This window comes from Coenobita brevimanus, chromosome 13 (assembly GCF_032717465.1).
Source record: "Coenobita brevimanus isolate Jiangsu-jjx chromosome 13, ASM3271746v2, whole genome shotgun sequence".
Classification (NCBI taxonomy): Eukaryota; Metazoa; Arthropoda; class Malacostraca; order Decapoda; family Coenobitidae; genus Coenobita; species Coenobita brevimanus.
Genome location: NC_136966.1, coordinates 30,341,712 through 30,358,835, shown reverse-complemented (window position 1 = coordinate 30,358,835; position 17,124 = coordinate 30,341,712). Strand labels below are relative to the sequence as shown.

Sequence of the window (17,124 nt, the reverse complement as noted above, 5' to 3'; positions counted from 1 at the left end):
CAGAGGGGGAGAGAGACGAAGGAAAGGAAAGAAAGACGAAGGTAGGGACTGGGCAGATAGCGATAAAGAGAGGGGAAGGAGGGAAAAGGAAACTGGGGATGAGACAAAGGATCCAGAGAGAGAGAGAGAGAGAGAGAGCGAGAAGAAGGGAGAGGGGGGGGGGCAGTACACAGAGACAGGCACAGACAGATAGGTCGACAAATATTCAGAAAGTGTGTGTGTGTGTGTGTGTGTGTGTGTATGTATGTGTGTGTGTGCTCCCGTCCCTGTGTCACTCCTTTAACACTGTTCCATTTTTTCACCTGCGTGTTTTCTTTCTTTCTGCTTCAGTTTCTTCTCTCACTCACTTTTTTTTAATCTGTATTTTTCCTGATTGTTCTTACCATTCCAAGTCTCTCTATCTCTGTCTCTGTCTGTCTGTCTGTCTGTCTCTCTTGCAGTATTCTCGACTTCCCCTCCTTTCCTTCTCACTCTTCTTTCCACCTCTCTTTCTCTTCCCTGTCTTACATCATTTTACTCTCTCTCTCTCTCTCTCTCTCTCTCTGAATAAAGAGATTGTTATCACAGTCTATATCTCCTTAATACGGCCACTTCCTGAGTTGCTGGCGAATTTTGGTCGCTTGAAAAAGACATACGTCGACTTAAAAAGAGTTCAGGAGACTAAGGTATCAGCTTCGCCTGAATGCTGTGGGACTTTTTTAGTAGAAATTCGTAGACTACGAGGTCAGCTCATTAATGTGTTTACAATCTGAATGGGTTTCACAATCATTACATAGAAAGTTGCTTACTCTTAACACGGACTCGGCACATAATCATGGGTGGAAACTGTAAAAGAAAATATTCACAAGCAGAATTAAGTGAAAACTTTTTCACGTGCAAGATCTGTTCCTCATGGAACTGACTCAACATGGACGTTGTTAACACTACAGTGGAGAAATTTAAGGGATTCATCGGCAGGATCTCACACTAGAATAAATGTGAATTGGATTTGCATTCCCAGGCAAACAAGAATTATCTCCACGGTATGGTCTGCATATTCATTATGCCTCTAACTTTTCCTTGTAACTCTTCTGTGTGTGTGTGTGTGTGTGTGTGTGTGTGTGTGTGTGTGTGTGTGTGTGTGTAAAAGAGGTGTCTACTACCGCAACATTTAATCACAGCAGGTTTATTCTCTCTCTCTCTCTCTCTCTCTCTCTCTCTCTCTCTCTCTCTCCCTGTCGGTCTGTCTCTGATTATGTCTCTCTGTCTCTGTCTGTCTGTCTGTCTGTCTGTATGTCTCTCTCTCTCACTCTGTGTGTGTGTGTGTGTGTGTGTGTGTGTGTGTGTGTGTGTAAAAGAGATGTCTCCTACCGCAACCTTTGATCACAGCAGATTTATTCTCTCTCTCTCTCTCTCTCTCTCTCTCTCTCTCTCTTTCTGTGTGTGTGTGTGTGTGTGTGTGTGTGTAAAAGAGGTGTCTGCTACCGCAACATTTAATCACAGCAGATTTATTCATTCTCTCTCTCTCTCTCTCTCTCTCTCTCTCTCTCTCTCTCTCTCTATCTGTGCGTGTGTGTGTGTGTGTAAAAGAGGTGTCTGCTACCGCAACATTTAATCACAGCAGATTTATTCTCTCTCTCTCTCTCTCTCTCTCTCTCTCTCTCTCTCTCTCTCTCTCTCTCTCTCTCACACACACACACACACACACACACACACACACACACAATGAAGTAAACCTTTTCCTAACTTGGTTTATGATATATACTGCACTATTCTTTTATTAGTTGTTCGGACTACACGTAGAGAGGTGCTTGAAGTACAGAAACCTCTAGCTGGCTGTGAGTGGAGTATGGAGGGTACCGGGTGGGGTTATGGGGTCGGAGAGAAAAGTGGGGGGGTTGGGTGGGAGTGTGGGACTATGAGGAAGGGAGGAGGAGGGGATCTCTCTCCATCGAACAGTGTTACAAACGCCTTAGTCCACGGAAAGGGAAACGAACTTATTCCTACGTCTGTACATATCCAGCAAGTGCAAGAACACCTTCCTGTACCAGCAACGGTTCCTCCTCAGGCAGTCAATCTCTCCGATCATCATATCGGACTTGTCCACCAGCCGCATATTGACGTTGTAGTCAATTACAGCATCAGGCTTCATCACAGGATTGCCAGTCCTTCTGTCGACCTTCCCTGTGGCTTGCATTTCCCCCTTGTGGACTGTGGTGAGCACATTGACGATCCTCTTGTCGTGCCACCGTATCGCCAGCATCTTGTCTGATTTCTTCAGGTGCACGTCTCCCTGCTTTGATCTTTCAGCCTCGGGGAAGGCAGGGTAGTGTGCCCTATTGCTCCTGACAGTGCCACAGGATCCAACGCCGTGCTCTGAAAGGTACTTGGCGAGTTTGGGTGCTGTAAAATAATTATCTGTATACAGGATATGATTCCCGCCAAAGTACTTTTCCAGAAGCACTTTCACCACAGAGCCAGAGAATCCAAGGGGGTCAGTCTTGTGCAAGTCCACATTGCTGGCGGTGTAGATAACGAAGTCTAGGATGAACCCCGTCTTGCAGTCGCACAGCATGAAAAACTTTATTCCAAAGCAGTGGCGTTTACTTGGAATATACTGCACGAACCGTGGCCCCTGAACAAAACCAAGGACTCGTTGATCACTACTTTCTTGAAGGGCCGAAGGAACGTCATAAACTTGTCCTTGATCATGTTCAGGATTTCCCTCACTTTCCATAGGGGGTCAGTCTGGGAAGGCTCATCGTTGCTGGCAAATGAAGGTACATCATGAGTTGCCTGAAATTATCCCGAGTCATGTACAGTACTTGTTGAAGATGGGTGTGGGGCAAAGATCGTCAGCACTCCAGTACTCCTCGAGCTTGTGCTTCCAGCTATGTGGCATCAGAAGCATCAAGCCGATGAATACAAATAGTTCCCGGATCGTCACAGGAACCCATGCTGCCATCCGTGACGTGGATGGCGTTGCACCTTCACCTTGACGAACTGCAGCACATTGTCCTTCGTACCTGTTCATCTCGGAACAAATCCGCTCCATGACTTCGTTATCCAGGAAGGCCAACAGGTAGTCCAAGCATTCACCACCCTCGGGGACAGGGAAGTCAGCCTGGATCCCACACCCAGTGGAATCAAAGGGCAGATCCTCTGGCACAAAATCAGAGCCCTCAGACCACATGAAGGCATTCAGAGTGCCCTGCCTAGGCTGGGAGTGGGTGGGTGCGGCGGGGGGTGAGGCAGGCCGTGTGGCAGTGGGTGAGGCAGGCAGTGAGGCAGTGGGTGAGGCAGGCTGTGTAGCAGTGGATGAGCTAGGTCGGGCCTGTGCGGTGCTGGTGGTGGTGGGGAGAGTGGGAGTAGGTTCAAGGTCACTCGCAGTAGGCTGGGTGGTGAGTTGCCTAGTGCGGTAAACCTTACCACTAATTTTACCACTAGGAGACACTTTCCTACTCATGCCAGCATGAACACTGGGCCTACGGAAACCTCTACAAATACCAGACTGCCTACTTCCCTTCCAAGGTGGTGAAGGAGACTCCGAAGACTCAGGAGAAAGCACAACAGACGAAGATGACAAGAGAATGGGGCTGGGGGTGCGAGGCGGTATGGCGGTGGCGTGACCTGAGGTTGGGGACAATGGCCGGTCTGAGGAGAACAATGGCTGGGAACCGGGGTCACCACTTCGCTTCCTCTTGGCCCCCTTGCCATACGCAACTCCCTTCTGCACTGGAGCCTTGCCTGACGAGGTGCTAGGCACAGGAATTGTCTCTTCCTGCTCCTCAGACTCAGCACTCAATAAAGTGTCTGATTCAGCAAGGCTCGATAACACCGCAACGTCACTACTGTAGTCCACAGAGGCTTTCAGTAATTCTAGGCCTATAGCAGACTCACTCAGGCCCTTTGCACTCTCTAGTAAGGGTTTTGACGGGGTAGAGGTCACAAAGCCCTTTTTCGGAGGGATTGAAGGCACTGACTCGGAAGAGCTAGAATTGGACATGATGTCACCTTGAAAGACTGAGGTAAACTGACGCTAAACAGGGGCAAACCGCGCGAAAAAAAGCTAGTGTGACAACTGGGGAAACAAGCGTTTCCAATTAGCATAAAGTGCTTGCGAGAGGAAGGCGCAGATTGACATTTCTGAGCAGTCCGCGTGCTGCCATATATCACGGCGAGGGTGGCCGGGCCGCGGTGCGTGGGTGGGTAAAAAAAAAAGATACTTGGCAACAACGGAGGTCAGTGGTACAAAGGTCAAGTGTGCTAATAGTAGCTAAAGGGTGGCGATACTGATAGACAATACCAGCTTGAACCTGCTTGCCCACGGTTATTCAAAATTAACTTGAATCGCAAACACGATGATCCGCCGTTATGTCCTTTTCGGCAAGCATCGCAAACGCGACACCCCGCGTTTTAGGGGTTAATCCGGTATATAAGCTGGCGCCAATACAGTTTCTAATACTGGTACTTGAGAACGAATGAGTCATAGCGGTTTCAGAAAATGCCATTTCTTCCCAGGATATCTGATAGTGTGTGTTACTGAAATCAATACGCATCAATCAATTGCATTAGGATATACGGTATAAATTATTTCCATAGGGACATACCAACACAACATTACTCTCCTTCCCTGAATATTACTATTCAGCTATATCAAGCATAAACTGTAAAATACTATATCGTCCTAAAGAGATTAATGGAGATTGCATCAAACCCTTCAGTCGCCAAGTCCTCTCTCACACTGAATAAGATCATTTGGAGGTAGTAAGAACAAATTCAAGAAGACGTCATCTACTCAGTAGGTTAATGGAGACTTAAAAACTCCCAAGATTCCTTATTTCTTACCTAAGCCAAACAAAATTCGCTGGATAATGGAGGGAAAAAATTGAAACATCATGATACTGAGAAGAATAGGTAAAACTGCAGTCCCTAAAGTTGTGACCGACATTATGGAACTGGTGTCAGAATTAGATGTGATTAGCGGGCTTGCCACGTAATGGAGCGTCTACTTTCATTATGGGCTTCACCAATGTATGCCAGTTACTGGAAGCCTGTGTCACGAATTCGTGCGAGCGTATTCATATAAATTCGTGACTTGTACTTTGATGAGAAAATCATGAACTCTAGTGGAATTCTCACTGGGCATCACGCAGTACAACCGTCCTCGTATTCACTTCGATTGGGATGGTTTTCAGAACATTTGTCACTGTTTCACAAGTGACCATTCTTATCCATGACATTAGTGCTTTCACTGAGTGATTTATTATGAGCCTACATCTTTCACCTTCCTCTCGTTGACTGTTAAAGTCAGGCCACGCCTACTTCCAGTGAACACGGCCATCTCTTGCCCCCATTCCTAGTTTGAAGTCAATCAGGTTGGGATCGTCGCGAGAATAGGATCGTTTTGTGCCCAGAGTAGAGCAGCGTCTCTGCTGTACAGTGAATTCCTGAATCTCCACCTAGACGGTGATTGGCGAAGCTGGCTTGGAGCAAATAGCAGCGTTGGTGTTCATCACAGGCTCCCAGACTTTCGTTTTGGCTCCCTTCCACTGACCAGTATTTCTGTTCGTTTTTCTAGGCTTAAGTTTAATTAGCTTATGAATGAGCGAGTGAGTGTATTCTCTTGTTATTTGAATTCATGAGTCCCCTAGTGACCATGAAATTCCCCTTTTGAATTCATTTCAAGATTCATATAATGTAAATTTATTTTATTGTAATCAATAAATTTACAGTTCTTTTCTTTGAGCTTAATGTAATTAGACTCGTGTTTTATTTCTCCACATTAAGCTTATTTTAGTTGCCGCTCCTAGTTTGCACAAACTCTTTACAATATTCATAACTTAGGCCAGTTCTTTTGTATCAAACAAATCCGTTGTGCCAGCCAGGAGTTAAGCACCGGCAAGAACCTGTTTATTATCATTAGCATTAGTTATTGATTGTCAGGGGTGGAGTCACTTTCTTGAGAGGCTAACAGTACGACAAACAGCACTCGTGAGTAATTAGTCTCTGCTGTGTACTGTTGAGAAAGTTTATAAATTCTCTTTAGAGAATCGGCGAAGTAAGCAGGCATAAAGTAAAACTTACTGCTAGTTTTTCACAAGTAAATTCCTTGTCTCTATTTTCAAGTAACATCCAGCATTCTTAATTCATAAATCCATCTTCTCCCCGTGACATCTAGCGACCTCATTCCAGGATAATAACTCCTAGCTCTAAAGTTATTAACGGGATAATACTCACTCACTCACACCTAGGTATTTATCATTAAAGTCTATAGGCACTATCTGACTGTTGGTTATTGATTCATTTCTATTAATTTTACATAATAGTTTTCTCAGTCAGTTGCGTTTTCTTTTTCTGTCTTTACCAGTTTAACTAGATAAAACTGGTCACCACCAACCGGTGCCTATAGTCTTTACTTTTGATTATTAGTATTTCTCTGCAAAATAGCAGTCAGTACTCAGTCTTTAGCCCATTCAGCCTTAACTGAGTTAGCATCATGACTACTAATATATATGTACAGGAAGCCAAAGATAAGGGGCTTACCGACCCCTGACAAATTATAGAGTACGTGCTCTCATGGTTTAGTTACGAACAGCAGCGTGAGAATGATGCCCGTAAAGAGCATAGAATTCAACATGAATGCGAGCAAGAACAATGTGAACACGAGCGAGAAGAACGAGAGAGAGAACGTGAATATGAGCTAGAACAACGAGAAAGAGAACGAGAACACAAATGTGCCGAGCACGAGGCACATGAGAAACATGAACTTGAGATGCTGAAGCACAAGCAAGACTCCTTGGCTTCAGACATATCTGGTGCAGCTAACCCAAGCTCCATGAGCGCTCTCCCTGCACATGTTCTGGCGACCCCACGCATCAAGCTTCCTCCATACAAGGAAGGCGAGCGAATCGAGCCATTCATAGCTAATTTTGAAGACATGGCTCACCTCTACCAGCTGGATGAGGCAGCTAAGCAGCTCCAGTTCCTTAGCTTGTTTGAGGGCCCTGCCCTCGATATTCTCCACGGAATTCGTGGAGACAATCTCACGTATGAGATGATGAAGGCCGCACTCATCAAAGCATAGGGTCTCACAGTTGACGATGCCAGGAGTCAGTTTATAAGGGCGCATCTACAAGAAAAGGAGACTGCTGTTCAGTTTCTTGATCAGCTTACTGCTTACTTAGATGAGTGGATGGAGAAAGATGAAACTCCTCCCACGCGAGAGGGGATTATTGACCTTATGCTGCGCATGCAGCTAGAAAAGCCGTGGCCTGCTGAGCTTATGGCTCAGCTTAAGATCTGCCAGGTAAGGAATGCCAGCCAAATGGTGGAGAAGGCTGATGCATTCTTCACTGCATACGGGTATCAAAATCGTAAGCAACACACCTCGAACAGGAAAGCTGACAAATCTAGGAAACCATCTCAGACTGAACTCCAGCATCAAGGCGTTCTCAGAATAATGGCCAAGGTCCAAACAAACCACAGAAGAAGGACCAGGGGCAAAACAACCAGAAACCTGAGTGGAAGCGGTACGACAAGTATCCTAATCAGCTGCAGTATCAGCCACGCAATCGACTGTCGGGACTAACCTTTTCAGCACCAGCCCCAGTGTATCGGAGGCAGGAGGCAAACGCAGCATTCATTCCTCAACAGCAGCACGGTGGTGTTGTCCCTAGCAGTACGGGTACTTCCCCACAGTTCACTAGTCTCCCAGCAACAGTGAACCCTCCGCCACAGATGGTCAACGCTCCAGCTCCCCAGACGGTGAGTACAACTCCTCAGGTACCATATTCTCAGGGCACCATGTTTGCCACATCATTTATTCAGCAGCCTCATAGCTGGCTGCTTCCTCTACCGCCCCTCCCACAGGTGACAGTGCCTTTCTTGTTCAGCCAGGGTTTGTGGGAGGTGTTTCCGTATATGTTCTGAGAGATAATGGTTCCTCAGGTTTCTCTGTCAGGCAGAGTCTAGTTCGGCCTGAGGAATACACAGGTCGACAGATCCAAGTTCAGCTTATTGTCGGATCAGTGAGCTTGTTCCCTGAGGCACGTATCCAGGTGGCATCTCAGTTTTACACTGGTACGACACTTGCTGTTGTCATGCCAGAACCTTTATTTGACCTTATTATGGGCAACATAGCAGGTGCCAAGTATAGTTGCACCGTAGATGACTCTACTCAGAGTTCGGCTTCAGTAACACAAGCCATGGCCAAGGCTCTGAATTGTGTCGCCCAAGTGACCATTGCATTGTTGTAAGATCTAATTTGTAGCCAAGATGTTGTCCAAGAACAACACTCTGACCCGACACTTGCTGCCATGCGGAAAAAACAATAGAGTAGAGTGATTAAGCATTCATGGGGAGGCCAAGCTAGGTTCCTTCATAAACAAGGATGGCTCTACCGTGAATCACGAACACCCCAGGGAAAGGTTCGACTGCAGTTTGTCATTCCCGCAAAGTATCGCCAAGAAGTGTTAGAATGGGGTCATTGTTCAGGATCAGGAGGCCACCAGGGTAAAAGAAAAATGCAGGGCCGTATCCGTTCTGATTTTTTCTGGCCAGGAATGGGACAAGAAATAGATAGCTTCGTGCATTCCTGCAATGTGTGGCAACGTACCATGAGTCAGGGATGTGTCCTTCCTGTGCTGTTTGAATCCATGCCCATAATCTCTGTGTCAGTTGAAAGAGAGGGCAGTGGTAATGTGGGTGCAGACTTGATGTCTTGCCTGCTAACTGATGACTAACACGAGCAACTGTTGTACACCGGGTTCCATAAGACGTGCGTCCTCAGAGATTTATGCAACCCAAGGACTAGCTTGGTTCCCAGTTATTAGTGTACCAGTAAGACCTGAAGCCTCACCCGTTGGTCCCACAGGATACATTACGTCCAGGACCTGTATATACATGTATGCCGTAGGTTAAGGGGGAATTTCGAGAACCCCGCAGAGGCAATCCGAGGCTGTGTTTGAATTACCTTGTGGTGTCTTGAGCTGTGGACCTCTCTTAGGATTCCCTGAGAATGCACATTATCCACATGAGTGTTCACGCCCACATTGGGTGTTAAAATGTGACCTGCCCGAGACTGCGTAGGGATTCTCAGCTTCTCAATATTAATCGTAAGTGTAGAGTTAGGTTAACCAGTAAACTGCTGGTTCTCAGAGATTTGAGCAATCCAAGGACTATCATGTTTCCTGGTTAATAATGTAGGTTTAACCCGAGGCGTCCCATCGACGTATGGGTATGTTGCTACATTATGTAACTCCCAGTCCCAATGACGTACTGGTACGTCGCGCAATTGCAAGGTTCATAATTTGCACAATTTTCAATTTTCGCGCATGATTTTTGGTACGTATACTCAGGACTCCTTCCTCTATTCCTCTACAAGATGCCAGGCAAGAACAATGCCTTACACCGCATAACCTCCTCCCCCCTGCATGCTATTGTCTCGGCATTTCACCTGTTACAAGTGACCTGGCAAATAAAGACATTCAGGGCCAGAGTGATTCCCCAATCGATGACAATGTGGAGGACAAAGTTTACATAGCACTAGAGGAAGAAACAGTCAGAAATGATGATCAGGTAATGTCGCCAAAAAAGGTCAGGTATGTTCATGAGTTAGTGAGTGAAACAATGCTTATAATGCCTATGTTACTGTTTGAAAACCAATATACTCTTGTACTACATATAAATTCATACCAAATAAATAAATAAATACCGTTTATGAGTGGTGTGGAATAGTTACCCTCCCATAGAACTCGTTTTCTTTGGAGCCAGCCTGATAGAAAACCCGGTAAGGTAAGGAGGTACTGCTACCTGTATCGAGTATTTTAAACCTCAGGTGAGCGATTTCTCTATGAATTTTCGATGTTTCTCATCAAAAGTGGAGGTTTTAGCCTGCCCCCCAAAAAATTCCAAAATACCTCGGGATTGGGAGGTATTGGAGGTGCGAAATCGGTCGGCGGAACGTTACTGGTTATCCAGTAAACTGCCCCTTCTCAGAGATTTGAGCAATCCAAGGACTAACACGTTTCCTGGTTAATAATGTAGGTTTAACCAGTAAACTGTCCATTCTCAGAGATTTGAGCAATCCAAGGACTAGCATGTTTCCTGCTTAATAATGTAGGCTTAACCAGTAAACTACTGGCTATCCTCAGAGATTTATGCAATTCAAAGACTAGTATGTTTCCTGGTTAAGAATCTAGGTTTAACCAGTAAACTACAGGGGTCCTCAGAGATTTGAGCAATCCAAGCACTACGTTTCCTGGTTAATAATGTATCCATTAACAAAATAATAGTGTACTTTATGTAACATAAGTACTGACTACTAGGCAGAGAGGGAAATTGTAATTTAATAAAAATTGTTGCACTGACACTTTTGATGTTCCACCTTGATTGCTTTCACAGGTGCAGCTTGAGGGTGTTGCAATTTGTTGTGCAGAGCAGCTGATCATCTCTGCCGCAGGCTGCCGCCTCTTCTCTTTTGCCTCATCGTTTCTATTTACTACTGATTTTTATTATATCATTTTACATGTACGTACAGTTACAACACAACTGTCACACCTACACCGTGTATTACATACATCACACTACATAACAATCAGTCGTTAATGTAAATGTAGCGAACTTTTCGTTCAGTTCGACCTGAGTACAGGATTTTTCACCGTTGTCACAGAGTTTTTTTTCTCAAGCTTGCTTCAATTAATGTAAATGAGAGGTTTTTACGCTCATGGGCGACTGTGATTTTCTCCTGTAGGAGGAGAGTATACACACCACAGTGTGAATCTTGTGTGACTGAGTTAGGATTTATATGCACGTATATCGAAAATTTTTCTGAAGAAAAATGTGATTTTGATGGGGCGTAATGTCACGAATTTGCGTGAGCATATTTCTATAAATTCGTGACATTGTACATAGATGAGAAAACCATGAACTCTAGTGGAATTCCCACTGGGCATCACTCAGTTCAACCGTCCTCGTGTTCAATTCGATCAGGATGGGTTTCAGAACATTTGTCACTGTTTCACAAGTGACCATTCTTATCCATGACATTAGTGCTTTCACTGAGGGATTTGTTGTGAGCCTATATCGTTCACCTTCCTCTCGTTGACCGTTGAAGTTAGGCCACGCCTACTTTCGGCGAACACGGCCATCTTTCGCCCCCTTTGCTAGTTTGAAGTCAGTCAGCTCGGGATCGTCGCGAGAATAGGATCGTTTTGTGCCCAGCGTAGAGCAGCGTCTCTGTTGTACAGCGAATTCCTGAATCACCACCTAGAGCAGGGGTCGGTAACCTCCGGCCCGCGGGCCAGATTTGGCCCGCAGAGTCCGAACTCATGGCCCATCACCCTGCTTGATATTCATATAACAATCCAGCCCGCAACAGCCTAGCCAACTAAATGATTATATTGTCACAAACTGTATTTAGCAGTCAATGATTTGCATGTTTTTCAATAAATTTCTTGTAATCTAGTCACTGGTTTGCCTGCTTTTCTATATATATATATATATATATATATATATATATATATATATATATATATATATATATATATATATTGCCACAAACTGTTTTCGGCAGTCAATGATTTGCATGTTTTTCAATAAATTTCTTGTAATCTAGTCATGGTTTGCCTGCTTTTCTATAAAAATTTTGTATATTGTAACAAACTGTTTTCTGCAGTCACTGATTTGCATGTATTTCAATAAATTTCTTGTAATCTAGTCACTGGTTTGCCTGCTTTTCTATATATATATTTTTTTGGTATATTGTCACAAACTGTTTTCGGCAATGATTTGCATGTTTTTCAATAAATTTCTTGTAATCTAGTCACTGGTTTGCCTGCTTTTCTATAAAATTTTTATACACTGTCACTTTTGGGTTCTCTTTGGCACTCTGACCTGCAGTATACTCCTAGAAGCTTTCTCTGGCCCTCACACTGAAAAGGTTGCTGACCCCTGACCTAGAGGGTGATTGGCAAAGCTGGCTTGGAGCAAATAGCAGCGTTGGTGTTCATCACAGGCGCCCAGACTTTCGTTTTGGCTCCCTTCCACTGACCAGTATTTCTGTTCCTTTTTCTAGGCTTCAGTTTAATTAGTTTTTGAATGAGCGAGTGAGTGTATTCTCTTGTTATTTGAATTCATGAGTCCCCTAGTGACCATGAAATTCCTCTTTTGAATTCATTTTGTGATTCATTTTACATAAATTTTTTTTATTGTAATAAATAAATTTACAGTTCTTTTCTTTGAGCTTAATGTAATTAGACTCGTGTTTTATTTCTCCACGTTAAGCTTATTTTAGTTGCCGCTCCTAGTTTGCACAAACTCTTTACAATATTCATAACTTAGGCCAGTTCTTTTGTGTCAAACTTAAATCCGTTGTGCCAGCCAGGAGTTAAGCACCGGCAAGAACCTGTTTATTATCATTAGCATTAGTTATTGATTGTCAGGGATGGAGTCACTTTCTCGAGAGGCTAACAGTACTACAAACAGCACTCGTGAGTAATTAATCTCTGCTGTGTACTGTTGAGAAAGTTTATAAAATTCTTGTCTTTAGAGAATCAGCGAAGTAAGCCGGCATAAAGTAAAACTTACTGCTAGTTTTTCCCAAGTTAATTTCTTGTCTCCATTTTCATGTAACATCGAGCATTTTTAATTCTTAAATCCACATCCCCCCGTGACACTGTGTAGACTTTCAAGATCTATGTTTAAACCCCTTCAGTACGGTGGCATATTTTCGTAGTTATTCGTATTGCTACAGTCAACATGTTATCAAACTGCGGAAATGGGTCACTCCCGTAGCTTGAATACTATGTTGTGGTTATACGAAATTCATTGACTTTAAGCTATGAGGTAGGAATAATTCTTCTTGGTTACTCTTGAAACTGAACTCCAAGCTGGCTAAACCTGGCTATAAGCTGAAGGGGGTATTCTTTGTCAAGCTAATCTAGAACAAACGCAGTATAGTCGACTTTAATCAGTTTACGAGTGTGGAATTCATGGTGGCTATAACAAACCACTTCAGTTCGAAAAGATTTTCCTAAGCTGAATAAAGCTGCAAGCCAGTATATTATAATGCAGCACCTTACTTTATTTCATTTATTTGTAAACATGTTTTTGTGCCTGTTGGGGAAACACATTACTATTCACCATTGTCTTGAGCACCAGATCTTCCCTCTCACACTCTCACATAGACTATATAAACAAGCTTGTATCAATGGGGCAGGAGTGAAGGGGGAAGTTATGACACATGCTGAAACACAAACAAGGCAAGGTCGTCCCTCCCTGATACCTGGAGAATGCCCTAGGCTAAGTGAAAAAGGCAGCCTGGAACAGCTTGACACTCTCTATCATAATGAGTCAAGAGATCGACAGTAGAGCCAAAACATACTCACTCCCTGTTTACATCTATCCATCTGTATATCTCTGTATTGACAGAGATATACAGATGGATAGATGTGTTAATAATTACATTACATAATTCAAACTTAAAAGATGAATACAATGTATTCGCCGAACACTGAGCTTATGTTATCTTAATATATAATTAGTACACTGATTCATAATGAACAACTCGATAATGTCCAGATATTAATATTTTCTGTGGGCATGTAAAACAGGCAAATAATAAAGACTGATTATATGAATGTATAGGTTCAACAAGCAGCCGAAATAGGGAAAAATAAAATATCACATTGCACCAACAGCAAAAATTCGATATATTGTAAAGAAGTGGTTATGAATATGGTTGTGTTGCAAATATCATCTACTTTTTCAAACCTGGAATGGCAGTTGCACGACACAGGTGCTAGTGAGCAGCTAATTATATACCATCCTCAGTCTAGGTACATAATTCTGAATTTGTTATTTCCAGATGATTGCATTCAACTTGGAAAAGATCTTGTGTAAAAATGGGGATTTTTGGATTATATCAATGGTATCAGTTCGAAAATCTCCCCCAAACTAAACAAACTCGTCTGGAGATAGCAAATACAAAATATGAAGAACCATCTCAGTATACGGGGGGAAGTATACACCTCTCTGGATGTGAACCCTGGGTAATCTCGTGATATATGAAGTCTCTCCAATTGGATCATACTGACATAAAAGGGGTGGGAAAACGTTTACTTGACATGCTCATTCTATGTCTTCAAAAGCCTTTGTTTAATATGCTCTCGTGGTTCTTTTTGTGTGAACGCCTAAAGTCCTGTCTGACTATCAATATGTTCTAAACGTCAAATGGAGGAACTCAATGGGGAACTGGGCCGTATTTTCTTGACTGAGGAGGTTCCACAAACATCTGATTATTGTCATCCTATTTGTACGTGTAGCAGATGAACACTTACGTTCACTTTAAAAACAAATTTGAATATTCCAGTTTCCACTCAACGCCGGCGTGCCACAGGGATCAATTCTGGCACCAACCCTGATCCTGGTTCATATTAATGATCTCTTATCTGTCACCAGCAACCCCATCCATTCATATGAAGATGACTCAACACTTCATAGTTCACTCACACTCAGACACCCATTTACAAACTCTAATATCTCTAACTCTCAACTCAGTACAGCCATCTCTATAAACCAAGACCTATCTATAATCAACGAATGGGGCCAAAACAACCTTGTCTTATTTAATGCCATTAAAACGGCATTACCTTTTGCCAGCGGCCATACCACGTTGAGTACACCGCTTCTCGTCCGATCAGCGAAGTTAAGCAACGTTGGGTCTGGTTAGTACTTGGATGGGTGACCGCCTGGGAACACTAGATGCTGTTGGCATCCCTACGTGTCAAGTGGGGTTGGTGGAGGATTAGTGCCCCTCCCTTTAAAACAATTAACTCTAAGCCTTTGGCCACCCCGTTTGGGATACATGGCGTCTGGCAATGAATGAATGAAAAACTAATTATATACAATTTACTAATAGAGACATATTGCCAGATTCGTATATTACCTTCAACGCTACTAATATTCCGATCTCTAAAATTCATTGCTACTAATCTTCCCATCTCCGAAAGTATTGAAATTCTCGGCGTCTTACTTAACAGTGCCCTCAGCTGGACCTTTCATGTCAGATAACCGCCTCAAAGAAACTTGGATTATTGTTCAGAGTCCATAACTTCTTCACTGACAAGCAGTTAGCTATAATTTATAAGAGTCATGTGCGCTCTCAGCTTGAATATTGCTCACCCTTGTGGAATGGATGCAGAGAGGTTGCACTAAAAGAGCTGGACAAAATTAGGAACAAAGCTGTTGGAATTATTAATAACCCTGCTATTATAAATAAACTACCTCCCCTACAAGTAAGAAGGAATGTTGCTTCCCTTGCATTATTTTGCAGATATTTCTATGGCTAATGCTGAGACGAAGTTGCGTCCATTGTGCCACCTCCCATTGCCTTCCCTCATGCTACACGGGCATCTGGTAGCGCTCATGACTGGAATGTCATTCAGCCATATTGCAGAACTTTTGCCTGTCAGAATTCTTTCATTCCCCGAACTGCATCTCTCTGGAACTCACTTCCCCAGAGATGTTTCCCTCCAAATTTCAACCCACAACTGTTCAAGTCCAGCTGTTACAGATGTTTTATGAACAGAGGACACCAGTCTTCTGGTGTATGGATTGTTTTTTTTTTTTATATTCATTCGTTTTTCCTTCCTCTGTTTTGTTATTAAAAAAATAAGTAGATAGATAGATAGATAGACAGATAGACAGATAGATAGTCACATTTAATATCTAAACAATTGCAATGACCTCTCATACTTTAATGTTGGTGCTGTTGTCACACTGTTTTAAATTGGTTATGGAATCATATGTAGTAAATGAAATAAATGGATATAAAACTGAGGTGCAAAGGATATTATAGTGTATTATGTAAAACAAATCAATTAGCAAAAGGATCTTGGAAGACTCACCAGTTCACGAAAGAATGGTCCTCTCTTCACGCTTCCTGTTCCCTGACCCTACAGTTTATTCTCTGTCCCTCGGCTTGTCTGTCCTTGTATCATTTGTATTAATCACATGGGAGTGATGATGCCTTGCCTTATTCAGTTTCACCTGTCTTCACATCTACGCGCTTCTCACACCTGTCTACCACTGTCTAACTGTTTGCCATTCTACCGGTGTATCTAGGCACTGCTATACTTGTCCTTCCACTATTTCTAGTATCAGCCATTCTGCCTACAGCCACTTTGTAAACCCGCCTACCACTCTACCTGTCCACCTGCCTCTTTCTCTGTCAATCTACCTACACTCGTTGTGTCAATTCCCTAATATTCAATCAATCTGCCTCCATCTACATGTTTTCCACTCCCACCTTGGCACTGATTACCTGCCTTCTACTTTCCATGTCCATCCGCCTACCACTCATTCCCTCTGGCTACCACTCTACAAATTTACCTGTCTATAGCTTTACACGTTCACTTATTTACAAACATACTTGTCAACGCTGCATACCTGTCTCCCAGTCTGTCACTCATCCTGCCTGTCGATGCTTACTCAGCTTTACTGGCCCGTTACCTCGCTACCTCACCAGCCAATTCCCTCACCTCCTCACGCTCCACACGTCCACAGCAGTCATTCAAGCTCTTCCCTTACATGCTTGCCTGCCACACCTGCCCTCCTGGCACACCTGCCTGCCTGATTCGCCTGCCTACCTTCCCTGCCTGCCTGCCTTCCTCGCTTGCCTGCCTAACCTGCCTGCTACTTCACCTGCCTGTCTGTCTCACCTGCTGGATGACACACACGAGCGTCACGGTGTCTCCCTCCTGCACGTGCAACTCCCGTGGCCCTAGGATGGCTGCACGAGGCGTACTGACATGCAGGTTTACGAACTGCGATAGCACGCCCGTTCCAGTGTACATCTGTCACAGGGAGACGTACACATGGGTTAGTATAGCTGTCTGTGTGCACTTCTGTGACAGGAAAACATACATGCGCTTAGTAAAGTTGTTTGTGGGTACATCTGTGGCAGGACATGATTTGTACAGGGAGCTAGTGTACAGTTCCTCATGTGTACATCAAAGAATGAAAGGGAGTTAGTATATTCGTTCATGTGTACATCGGAAGCAAGGAGACGTGCTGCACATAGAGTTTGCACAATTATTTATATGTACATTTGAAACTGGGATATTTTTATGGAGTTAGTCCAAT

The 17,124-nt window shown here is 43.7% G+C and overlaps 1 protein-coding gene and 1 non-coding gene across 2 annotated transcripts in view; one reads left to right on the top strand and one right to left on the bottom strand.

The window, feature by feature from the left end:
* Nucleotides 1-17,124, bottom strand: part of LOC145415357 (roundabout homolog 2-like) — a 242,913-nt gene that overhangs the window by 99,391 nt on the left and 126,398 nt on the right. The window contains exon 3 of the mRNA XM_080284644.1: nucleotides 16,701-16,835. Within this exon, the coding sequence (XP_080140770.1) occupies nucleotides 16,701-16,835 (135 nt within the window). The remainder of the gene's footprint in view (nucleotides 1-16,700; nucleotides 16,836-17,124) is intronic.
* Nucleotides 14,636-14,754, top strand: LOC145417096 (5S ribosomal RNA). The gene has a single exon (XR_013900415.1). It is a non-coding gene; the product is annotated as a 5S ribosomal RNA (ribosomal RNA).